Source organism: Coregonus clupeaformis, chromosome 19 (assembly GCF_020615455.1).
Source record: "Coregonus clupeaformis isolate EN_2021a chromosome 19, ASM2061545v1, whole genome shotgun sequence".
Lineage (NCBI taxonomy): Eukaryota > Metazoa > Chordata > Actinopteri > Salmoniformes > Salmonidae > Coregonus > Coregonus clupeaformis.
Genome location: NC_059210.1, coordinates 40,947,587 through 40,960,789, shown reverse-complemented (window position 1 = coordinate 40,960,789; position 13,203 = coordinate 40,947,587). Strand labels below are relative to the sequence as shown.

General features: G+C 43.3%; 1 protein-coding gene across 1 annotated transcript in view; it reads left to right on the top strand.

Annotated features, from left to right (window-relative positions):
* Window positions 1-13,203, top strand: part of LOC121531906 (nuclear receptor ROR-alpha A) — a 292,990-nt gene that overhangs the window by 187,819 nt on the left and 91,968 nt on the right. The window contains exon 3 of the mRNA XM_041837448.2: window positions 12,547-12,576. Within this exon, the coding sequence (XP_041693382.1) occupies window positions 12,547-12,576 (30 nt within the window). The remainder of the gene's footprint in view (window positions 1-12,546; window positions 12,577-13,203) is intronic.

Below are 13,203 nucleotides of genomic sequence, written 5' to 3'. Positions count from 1 at the left end.
TTTAGTTAAAACCAATTAGAAATGACCAGAAATAACAGCGCCTGGAGACAGAGAAGTCATTTTTCTCTTACGCCTCCCCAGAGAGTTGGCCTCTCTATGGATTAAGTGTTTTAGTATATTAGGGGGCAGCTGATTAGAATCATTATGCTTTTTTAATCATTACATTTTTGCATTTATGGTTTTTACCAGTATAATAAGGCTAAGTGTGTCACTGCAGAAGGGACGCTTATTGAAATGACTTTGTGTATGAAACTTAGCCTTCCTAAAGACTGCCAAAGTTAGAACACTGCACTGATCTCCCTAATTACAGCGTATTGTGTACAGTATGCGAGTATTCATTGTATTGGGAACTCAATACAGTATATTGTACTCTTTTTTTTTTGTATGGCATGATGCTTTGGAAGTAAACTACTCTGAAAGTGAATGGTATCTACAGTTCCATTGTGTATTAGATAAAAGAGGGCCCTAGTAATGGACACTGCTGGGCTCTGAGTACCTGTATCCAATAGTCCATGATTTCAGGAGAATACCGCTACTCCCTACCTGACACCAGTGTGTGAGGCCTCCTGTATCTGGGACTGCTGTGCTGGTCTGGTTTGGCCTGGTCTGATCCGTGCTGGCCGTGTCCTTGTGTGCGTTGGGCGTGGAGCGTTGGCGTGCTGAGCAGAGCGGAGCAGGAAGTGCGCCTCCATGTCTCCCCAGACTGAGCAGTGAATGATGATAAGTGAGGAGCGCCAGTCAATGAATCAAGCAGCAGGAAGGCAGGGAGCAGCCAGGGGGAGAGTGTGATGTCCCCACGGGAGGGGCCTTGCATTAGGAACTTCCTCGTCTGTGTGTTTCTGGCACAGGTTAAATGGATCGCTCCCATTAGCGTGCTGAGAGGACAGCTCCATTATATGAAGGAGACTGTAACTTTGAATGTCACGGTGCAACAACCCCTGAGCGCAACGGCGTCTCCCAGGGAGGGAGGGTGACAATAACCATCCATGATAATCATTCCCTGTCAAGCTTTAAGGAACCTGGAATTATGACGCACGGCCTGCCGCGATCCTCAGACTTCATTACAGCGCTGTCACTTTGAGCTGCAGCGCTGGAGAAGCACCACTCCGATGCCTGGCCCCAGCCCTCTCCCCTGCCCTCTCCCCTGCCCACTCCCCAGCCCTCTTCCCTGCCTGCTCCCCTGCCCTCTCCACTCCTGTTTCAGTGGCATGTTTACAGGATATGTGCCGCCCTGCAGATAGATGTGGAGGAGGTTAACCTCCAGCCGTCTGCACACCGTCTCCTTTCTGATTTGACGAGGGGATGATTCTCATGAGAAGAGACTGGAGAGAACGTGTTGAGGAGCAGAATGTGTGCTGTGAATGTTTACCACTGAGGTAGAATCAGAATGATCAAAGACTTCCAGGTGACAGCTGTCCCTTCCTTCCATTGTGACAAATGGTAATCTCTGCTAGAACTATTCAGTAGTCAAATGAGGGAAGTTTCATGTAACAAAATGAAATGCTAACAAAAATGTATTGGCTAAAGGGAACATCAATGTAATGGCCATAGATTTGTCTACACCCTACTTTGGTCTTTTAACTGCAAGCTTGTTTGTGTTAGATTCTCTGTCTGCCAAGGAGAGACTCACCTACAAAGTGACCTCTGAACCTGCCATCCAGTGGAGTAGACATACACTGGCAGGCATCACCAATGTCAGTGCCCAGAGCCTAGCCCCATCCTCCCCCTCCCACAGCCTGATTCACCCATTGGCTCCCCGGACCCTTCCCCGTGCCACCTCCAATCAGAGGGATCTGAATGACACATAGAGGAGGAAGTGGGCTAGCTTTTCATCCCTTCCTCCCCTCCCCTGCCTAGCAACATGCCATTTTTCTAAGCGAGCCTGTAACTGTGTTGACAGTAATGATTTCCTCCTCTATGTCCAAGTAAATCTTTGGTGTAACGATTCGTTTTCATATCTCTAAGTGACATTGACAGAATGGCTGTTTGTGATGTGGGAAGGATGGAAGACTGATAACTGATAGGACTGATCCGGCAAGATTCAGATGGGGCTGATATACAGTGTTGTGTAAGGCAGTGTAGTGTAGGGTAGTGTAGTGTAGGGTAGTATAGTATAATGTAGGGTAGTGTAGTATAATGTAGTGTAGGGTAGTGTAGTGTAGGGTAGTGTAGGGTAATGTAGTGTAGTATAATGTAGTGAAGTATAATGTAATGTAGGGTAGTGTAGTATAATGTAGAGTAGGGTAGTGTAGTATAATGTAGTCTAATGTAGTGTAATATAATATGGTGTATTATAGTGTAGTGTAATATAATGGAGTGTGGTGTAATATAGCGAATTGTAGTGTAGTGTAGTATAATATGGTGTAGTGTAGTATAATGTAGTGTTGTATAATGTAGTGTAGTGTAGTATAATGTAGTGTAACATAGTATCTTTCCATATATAGACACACCCTATGTGTTTTAATAAAATCAACTACAGTGGGGAGAACAAGTATTTGATACACTGCCGATTTTGCAGGTTTTCCTACTTACAAAGCATGTAGAGGTCTGTAATTTTTATCATAGGTACACTTCAACTGTGAGAGACGGAATCTAAAACAAAAATCCAGAAAATCACATTGTATGATTTTTAAGTAATAATTTGCATTTTATTGCATGACATAAGTATTTGATCACCTACCAACCAGTAAGAATTCCGGCTCTCACAGACCTGTTAGTTTTTCTTTAAGAAGCCCTCCTGTTCTCCACTCATTACCTGTATTAACTGCACCTGTTTGAACTCGTTACCTGTATAAAAGACACCTGTCCACACACTCAATCAAACAGACTCCAACCTCTCCACAATGGCCAAGACCAGAGAGCTGTGTAAGGACATCAGGGATAAAATTGTAGACCTGCACAAGGCTGGGATGGGCTACAGGACAATAGGCAAGCAGCTTGGTGAGAAGGCAACAACTGTTGGCGCAATTATTAGAAAATGGAAGAAGTTCAAGATGACGGTCAATCACCCTCGGTCTGGGGCTCCATGCAAGATCTCACCTCGTGGGGCATCAATGATCATGAGGAAGGTGAGGGATCAGCCCAGAACTACACGGCAGGACCTGGTCAATGACCTGAAGAGAGCTGGGACCACAGTCTCAAAGAAAACCATTAGTAACACACTACGCCGTCATGGATTAAAATCCTGCAGCGCACGCAAGGTCCCCCTGCTCAAGCCAGCGCATGTCCTGGCCCGTCTGAAGTTTGCCAATGACCATCTGGATGATCCAGAGGAGGAATGGGAGAAGGTCATGTGGTCTGATGAGACAAAAATTGAGCTTTTTTGGTCTAAACTCCACTCGCTGTGTTTGGAGGAAGAAGAAGGATGAGTACAACCCCAAGAACACCATCCCAACCGTGAAGCATGGAGGTGGAAACATCATTCTTTGGGGATGCTTTTCTGCAAAGGGGACAGGACGACTGCACCGTATTGAGGGGAGGATGGATGGGGCCATGTATCGTGAGATCTTGGCCAACAACCTCCTTCCCTCAGTAAGAGCATTGAAGATGGGTCGTGGCTGGGTCTTCCAGCATGACAACGACCCGAAACACACAGCCAGGGCAACTAAGGTGTGGCTCCGTAAGAAGCATCTCAAGGTCCTGGAGTGGCCTAGCCAGTCTCCAGACCTGAACCCAATAGAAAATCTTTGGAGGGAGCTGAAAGTCCATATTGCCCAGCGACAGCCCCGAAACCTGAAGGATCTGGAGAAGGTCTGTATGGAGGAGTGGACCAAAATCTCTGCAGCAGTGTGTGCAAACCTGGTCAAGACCTACAGGAAACGTATGATCTCTGTAATTGCAAACAAATGTTTCTGTATCAAATATTAAGTTCTGCTTTTCTGATGTATCAAATACTTATGTCATGCAATAAAATGCAAATTAATTACTTAAAAATCATACAATGTGATTTTCTGGATTTTTTTTTTAGTTTCCGTCTCTCACAGTTGAAGTGTACCTATGATAAAAATTACAGACCTCTACATGCTTTGTAAGTAGGAAAACCTGCAAAATTGGCAGTGTATCAAATACTTGTTCTCCCCACTGTATATGCATTGAGCTTGTCTGATGCTTAAAGCTTATGGTTTGATGAAATAAGACAAATGCCTCAAGAGGGCGCCAGAGATCTAGATAACCAGAAGAAAAATAACTTTACATGACCCAACTATCCTCATCCCGCTCCTGCTGGCTTTCGCAGATTCTGCCATTACTCTCCTGAAGTTACCGGTAATAGGCTACACAAGGAGTCTGCAACCTTTCTCATGTGGAATGCCAATTTATCTTACAATTTCTACTGAACCAGTTATGGTTTTCATATTCTGGGCCCTCAGTGATTCCCGTGCCAGTGAGCACGGGACAGACACCACTGAAGGCTATTTGCGCAAGGGATAAGAAGCAGTGATTGACTTAGGCAGGAGTTCACTGGAGCTGAGTACCTGCACCTCAAATGTTCTACTGCTTGAGCTCCTGTTCCTCTTATAGAATATTAGCTCAAAATCAAGTACTGATAAGAAGTAATCAGGTAGGCCTGTTTTATGACGTTTCCATTGGATCAGAGCATGACATTTTTCCCTTTCACACTGAGTGGTTATCGAAAGGGAGAGCGCTGGAAAGATTTTTTAAATACTTTGAGGAACTATTTTAATTCTCAATGGATGTAAAAACAGACTTTGTTTGCTTGATGTTTGAGGTGAAGAAAACATTACTTTGAGAAGCTCCACAGGTCATTAGTGGTGGTGCATTAAGCCAATCAGAAATACTATCAGATCCCCAAATGGGCACATTTATATGCCTACATTTGCGCGCAGGCCAGGTAGCCTATAGGCCTACTTCTATGCGTGCGTGTCCTTACTCAACATTGACAGGAGCGCTCCAAACAAAAGACAATGACTAAATTGACAAAACTCGTACATGGAATGAAATAAACCAAAACTTGTTTCTCACAAGTATAGCATAGGTTGGGCACTCTGCAAGCAATGTGTCCACGCCGACAATGAGAACGGGAAGACTGGAATTATAGTATTGAATGCATTAAAATAAATTACCGTAACAAACATTGTAGATAAGAAATTATAGGAATTAACGGTAAATGTACTACTGTTGATATACAGTACCAGTCAAAAGTTTGGACACACCTACTCATTCCAAGGTTTTTCTTTATTTTTACTATTTTCTACATTGTAGAATAATAGTGAAGACATCAAAACTATGAAATAACACATATGTCATTATGTAGTAACCAAAACAGTGTTAAGTAAATCAAAATATATTTTATATTTGAGATTCTTCATAGTAGCCACCCTTTGCCTTGATGACAGCTTTGCATACCCTTGGCATTCTCTCAACCAGCTTCATGAGGTAGTCACCTGGAATGCATTTCAATTAACAGGTGTGCCTTGTTAAAAGTGAATTTGTGGAATTTCTTTCCTTCTTAATGCGATTGAGCCAATCAGTTGTTTTGTTGTGACGTGACAATGTAGGGGTGGTATACAGAAGATAGCCCTATTTGGTAAAAGACCAAGTCCATATTATGGCAAGAACAGCTCAAATAAGCAAAGAGAAATAACAGTCCATCATTACTTTAAGGCATGAAGGTCTGTCAATCCGGAAAATTTCAAGAACTTTAAACGTTTCTTCAAGTGCAGTCGCAAAAACCATCAAGCGCTATGATGAAACTGGCTCTCATGAGGACCACCACGGGAAAGGAAGACCCAGAGTTACCTCTGCTGCAGAGGATAAGTTCATTAGAGTTACCAGCCTTAGAAATTGCAGCCCAAATAAATGCTTCACAGAGCTTAAGTAACAGACACATCTCAACATCAACTGTTAAATAATATAATAATAATAATAATAATAATAATAATAAACTGTTCAGAGGAGACTGCGTGAATCAGGCCTTCATTACATTTTACATTTTAGTCATTTAGCAGACGCTCTTATCCAGAGCGACTTACAGTTAGTGAGTGCATTTTTGTTCATACTATTGGTTGAATTGCTTCAAAGAAACCACTACTAAAGGACACCAATAATAAGAAGAGACTTGCTTGGGCCAAGAAACATGAGCAATGGACATTAGATCGGTGGAAATATGTCCTTTGGTCTGATGAGTCCAAATTTGAGATTTTGGGTTCCAACCGCCGTGTCTTTGTGAGACGCAGAGTAGGTGAACGGATGATCTCTGCATGTGTGGTTCCCACCGTGAAGCATGGAGGAGGAGGTGTGATGGTGTGGGGGTGCTTTGCTGGTGACACTGTCTGTGATTTATTTAGAATTCAAGGCACACTTAACCAGCATGGCTACCACAGCATTCTGCAGCGATACGCCATCCCATCTGGTTTGCGCTTAGTGGGACTATCATTTGTTTTTCAACAGGACAATGACCCAACACACCTCCAGGCTGTGTAAGGGCTATTTTACCAAGAAGGAGAGTGATGGAGTGCTGCATCAGATGACCTGGCCTCCACAATCACCCAACCTCAACCCAATTGAGATGGTGTGGGATGAGTTGGACCGCAGAGTGAAGGAAAAGCAGCCAACAAGTGCTCTGCATATGTGGGAACTCCTTCAAGACTGTTGGAAAAGCATTCCAGGTGAAGCTGGTTGAGAGAATGCCAACAGTTTGCAAAGCTGTCATCAAGGCAAAATATATTTTCATTTGTTTAACACTTTTTTGGTTACTAAGTGATTCCATATTTGTTATTTGATAGTTTTGATGTCTTCACTATTATTCTACAATGTAGAAAATAGTAAAAATAAAGAAAAACCCTGAATGAGTAGGTGTGTCCACACTTTTGACTGGTACTGTATGTAATGGGGAATTGATATACACTAACAATCAAACGCAAGCAATGAATGTACACAAATTGTGGGGAGAGAGCGCATTCTGGAGAGAGAAGTGCGTCTGGGCGCATGGTCAATCTGACATCTGCATTGGCCATGCAGCATTTACGGTAATATGGCCTCAGCATACATCTTGCGGTTCGCGGAGCAGTGCAGAGCTGTTGTCAAGGAAGTGAGTTTGTGTTCATACATGATGTACCGCCCCCACATACCATCAACCAATCATGTCAATGAGGAGCTATACAGAGGCCTCTGCATTGTTACAAAATTTGGGAGGCGCATAGCGATGCAGTACAGAGCAATTCCATCACACCCTCCATATGGAGCCTCCGACAACATTTTCGGATCAAGCATAAATTGGCTTTTAGTCTTCGCAATGGATTAGTTCACTGAGATGGGTACATATATATACAGTGGGGAGAAGAAGTATTTGATACACTGCCGATTTTGCAGGTTTTCCTACTTACAAAGCATGTAGAGGTCTGTAATTTTTATCATAGGTACACTTCAACTGTGAGAGACGGAATCTAAAACAAAAGTCCAGAAAATCACATTGTATGATTTTTAAGTAATTCATTTGCATTTTATTGCATGACATAAGTATTTGATACATCAGAAAAGCAGAACTTAATATTTGATACAGAAACATTTGTTTGCAATTACAGAGATCATACGTTTCCCGTAGGTCTTGACCAGGTTTGCACACACTGCAGCAGGGATTTTGGCCCACTCCTCCATACAGACCTGCTCCAGATCCTTCAGGTTTCGGCGCTGTCGCTGGGCAATATGGACTTTCAGCTCCCTCCAAAGATTTTCTATTGGGTTCAGGTCTGGAGACTGGCTAGGCCACTCCAGGACCTTGAGATGCTTCTTACGGAGCCACACCTTAGTTGCCCTGGCTGTGTGTTTCGGGTCGTTGTCATGCTGGAAGACCCAGCCACGACCCATCTTCAATGCTCTTACTGAGGGAAGGAGGTTGTTGGCCAAGATCTCGCGATACATGGCCCCATCCATCCTCCCCTCAATACGGTGCAGTCGTCCTGTCCCCTTTGCAGAAAAGCATCCCCAAAGAATGATGTTTCCACCTCCATGCTTCACGGTTGGGATGGTGTTCTTGGGGTTGTACTCATCCTTCTTCTTCCTCCAAACACGGCGAGTGGAGTTTAGACCAAAAAGCTCAATTTTTGTCTCATCAGACCACATGACCTTCTCCCATTCCTCCTCTGGATCATCCAGATGGTCATTGGCAAACTTCAGATGGGACATGTGCTGGCTTGAGCAGGGGGACCTTGCATGCACTGCAGGATTTTAATCCATGACGGCGTAGTGTGTTACTAATGGTTTTCTTTGAGACTGTGGTCCCAGCTCTCTTCAGGTCATTGACCAAGTCCTGCCGTGTAGTTATGGGCTGATCCCTCACCTTCCTCATGATCATTGATGCCCCACGAGTGAGATCTTGCATGGAGCCCCAGACCGAGGGTGATTGACTGTCATCTTGAACTTCTTCCATTTTCTAATAATTGCGCCAACAGTTGTTGCCTTCTCACCAAGCTGCTTGCCTATTGTCCTGTAGCCCATCCAAGCCTTGTGCAGGTCTACAATTTTATCCCTGATGTCCTTACACAGCTCTCTGGTCTTGGCCATTGTGGAGAGGTTGGAGTCTGTTTGATTGAGTGTGTTGACAGGTGTCTTTTATACAGGTAACAAGTTCAAACAGGTGCAGTTAATACAGGTAATGAGTGGAGAACAGGAGGGCTTCTTAAAGAAAAACTAACAGGTCTGTGAGAGCCGGAATTCTTACTGGTTGGTAGGTGATCAAATACTTATGTCATGCAATAAAATGCAAATTAATTACTTAAAAATCATACAATGTGATTTTCTGGATTTTTGTTTTAGATTCCGTCTCTCACAGTTGAAGTGTACCTATGATAAAAATTACAGACCTCTACATGCTTTGTAAGTAGGAAAACCTGCAAAACCGGCAGTGTATCAAATACGTGTTCTCCCCACTGTATATATATATATATATATACAGCTCTGGAAAAAATTAAGAGACCACTGCAAATTTTTCTTAAATCAGCATCTCTACATGTATGACAGCCATTCCATTCCAGTGTCTGTTGAATTCCAACACAATCTACTGAATTAGGTACTGATTAGGTGATCACATAAACCAAATCTTATTTAATGAGGAAAAGTATAAAATCCACTGCTGTGGTCATCACTATCCTCTTGCAATAGGACCAGCTGGATGACAAAAATAGTGCTAATAGTACCTCAAAAGTAATATTAATCAAAAAATAACTATTGACCATGCCAAAAGATTTGAAAAGGAAAGTTTTGAGTGAGGAAAAGAAGGGTTCAATTCTGGCTTTAATGGCAGAGGGATACAGTGGGCGTCAGGTTGCTTCCATCCTTAAAATTTCAAAGACGGCGGTTCATAAGAACAAGGTCAAGCAACAGACATTGGGGACAACAAAGCTACAGAATGGCAGAGGGCGAAAACGACTCTCTACTGACCGGGATGACCTCCAACTCATTCGAATGTCATTCAACAACCGTAGGATGACATCAAGTGACCTACATAAAGAATGGCAAACGGCAGCTGGGGTGAAGTGCATGGCGAGTTCGAAACAGGCTCCTAGGGGCAGGGCTGAAGTCGTGCAAAGCTAGAAAAAAGCCCTCCATCAATGAGAAGCAATGAAGAGCCAGGCTGAGGTTTGAAAAATACCATTAGGATGGGGCCGTAGAGGACTGGAGTAAGGTCATCTTCTCTGATGAATCCAATTTTCAGCTTTGCCCAACACCTGGTCGTCTAATGGTTAGAAGGAGACCTGGAGAGGCCTACAAGCCACAGTGTCTCGCATCCACTGTGAAATTTGGTGGAGGATCGGTGATGATCTGGGGGTGCTTCAGCAATGCTGGAATCGGGCAGATTTGTCTTTGTGAAGGATGCATGAATCAAGCCACGTACAAGGTTGTCCTGGAAGAAAACTTGCTTCCTTTTGCTCTAACATTGTTCCCCAACTCTGAGGATTGGTTTTTCCAGCAGGAGAATGCGCCATGCCACACAGCCAGGTCAATCAAGGTGTGGATGGAGGACCACCAGATCAAGACCCTGTCATGGCCAGCCCAATCTCCAGACCTGAACCCCATTTGAAAACTTCTGGAATGTGATCAAGAGGAAGATGGATGGTCGCAAGCCATAAAACAAAGCCGAGCTGCTTGAATCTTTGCGCCAGGAGTGGCATAAAGTCACCCAACATCAATGTGAAAGACTGGTGGAGAGCATGCCAAGACGCATGAAAGCTTTGATTGAAAATCAGAGTTATTCCACCAAATATTGATTCCTTAGTTAAAACATTAGTATTGTATTGTTTAAAAATGAACATGAACTTATTTTCTTAGCATTATTCGAGGTCTGACAACACTGCATTTTTTTTGTTATTTTGACCAGTTGTCATTTTCTGCACATAAATGCTCTAAATGACAATATTTTTATTTGGAATTTGGTAGAAATGTTGTCAGTAGTTTATAGAATAAAACAAACATTTTAATTTCACCCAAACACATACCGATAAATAGTAAAACCAGAGAAACGTATATTTTTGCAGTGGTCTCTTAATTTTTTCCAGAGCTGTATATAACTAAAACAATCTCGGTCAACCAACAACCTAGCGACCAAACAAACAACCAGTCGACTAATTGGGGTCAGCCCTAGTAGGGGAGTATAATGTAGTGTATTATAATGTAGTGTGGTGTGTTTTAGTGCAATGGTTCTCAAACTTTTTGACCCGTGACCCCCAAAAAGGAGTGGTTCAAAGCTCGCGACCACCGTGCACGCAAATGCATGCATGCACATGCGAACATGTGCCCACAGTCGTTACGCAAATGTATTCTGTCAATACAGCCATAAACGGTGATGCAGTTTCAAAACGCAAAATACAAAAATAAACTCTGTTTTACACCTGTATTTTGAGCTGATAGTAATTCAGGTTAGCAGCCAATATCAACTAGCGATATCATGTCACTTCTCTGGAGTCCAGATCAAGCAGGATCATACGGCCTACCTGTATGCAGCGGAGGTTGCAGGATCAGATGGAAAACATGGTCTGTCTTTAGCCTTTTTCTTCTTCACAAATATCGTAATAAATTCATCAGAATATGTTATATCTTCATCCCATAAGTATTGAAGGCAGTGCGATGTTACAGCCATCTTCAGACATATAGCCTGTAGCGACCCAAATTAGGCATAAAATAAAATCGGCAGGTAGCCTATTGTTCTGGCAAAGATGCATCCGTAGCAGATTGCTAAACTGTATTTTATTTGGATAATATAAACATACTGTTTTGAGATCTGGAATTAAAGGAGGATTACCGATTGTTTTTAACCTTGCGGAATGTCTCAGTTGGACAATAAGTTTGGCCGTGAGCATTGGAACAATGCTGTAGCCTGATCATAGAGACATGGCCCCTAGGTTACTGTTTCCCCTAACTCTTTCTGCTCAATGGACCTGATTTCAGATGTGTGTCTGTGTACAGAGAGCTGACGGGCTTACAGTATTTGTTTTCCCCCTCGTTGCTCTTTGACTCGTTTCCCCTCAAACGTGTCTGAAACATTGTTATCTCCGGCCAGTACCCGGAGAATTATTGAATCATGTCAGCCCTCCATCCCCTGAGTTTCAGATGCAAGCTGTAGAAAAATTAGCCATTGCTTCCGCATGACAAGTGGGATCTATTAGTGTTCTTTCGCCCTGCAAAGCATCAGCATCCGAGCCTGCTGGGGCCCATGGTTGGCTGTGCGCTGGCCCTCGTCGGACTCTCAGGGCATTAGACCCATGCTGCAGACGAGAGCGGCTGCAGCCGGAGACAAAGCTGGAGCCAGGGAGACTCATCAGATGAGTTGACACCCGAAGGGGGGAAGGCTGAGGACTGCCAGTCCCGCTCCCTCTCTGCCTCACCCTCAGAACACAGGTCTGACTCAGGACGGTGGCGCTGTGACTTCACTCTGTCTTCCGCTCTGGGGAACAGACTTCCTCATGTACACACTATAGGCCCTGTGAGGTCACACATGGGGGCATTACAGTGTTTGTGCAGATTTGTATTCTAGACTAGAATAGTTTATTTTTTAATGAATTTTCATGATCTGGATGCTGTCCGTGGGGTTTGAGCAACCTTGCCAGGGTTGTTGCTATGGCTTTTTCAGTAGGAGGATGTAGGTGGGCCAGTCACACCACTGCCCTGAACCTGAATGGGACCTCTGTGATCTCTGTGACCTAGCCAAGAGACAGGAGAACCACAGGGCCACAGCAGCACAGTCACATAGCAAAACAGCCATGTGGTGCTAGGGGTTAAGTTAGGTGTAACGGAGTTAAGAACGTACCGTAAGCTCACTCCACAGCTAGCTTGAAATGTCGCGCATGGAGCCATCCAAGAGGTACCTTTTGGGTGGCTTAAACCATTGGAACGTTGTCAAGAAGGGCGGTCACGTGTGGTGAAGCAGAGGATCACTGGTTGGAGCCCAGTATGAGGCAGTTGGACAGTGGAGGAAGCTAAGCTGTTAGCAGCACACTGACCCCTGTTACATAGGCACAGGGATATTGTATGACTGTCCTCAATTTTCTGATTTAATGTGGTTCTAACAAGTCTGTTTCTCTTTTTTTTGTTCAGGTATTTCAGTAACAAAGAAGACACATACCTGTGAGTACAAACCATTTTATAACATGTATTCAACTTGTTGTTTGAAATTAATACCAAAATGATTGAAATATGGACATTAGCCTACATTATTGCAAAACTATAATGGAATACAACAACATAACATATTACCTACCGACCTGTTTTTATAAAACCATCTATTTTCAAATCACACACTGCAGTATACCTTATACTTAGGATGAAAAGAAGATTCAATGATTGTTTGGTTTTTTATTACTACTGTATGTACTGTAGTATTCTCATATCACACATTGACCTCCAACAGCAACATGACCTCTCACTTTGACATTTTCCCAAGTCAATTTTTCTTTATTATTGCAATTCTTCATTATTCCCTATCTGTGTGCAGAACTGGAGAGGATATTTTAATAATGCCAGAGAGGAAATTGAAATGATATGTAGTCATATGACAGTCTGAAATCATGCTCTGATATCCCAGCCAGACAGTTTGCTGAAGCTCCTCTTTGTTCTCTGCAAGGCTTGCAACTTAAGAAAATACAAGGATGTGGTTTGTTTGAAACCTTTAGAGGCTGGGTTAACTACAAGCACTGTACATTTCTGAAAGAGAGATGCTTTCAGAGAAATACAGAGATACCGGTATGGTTTGTG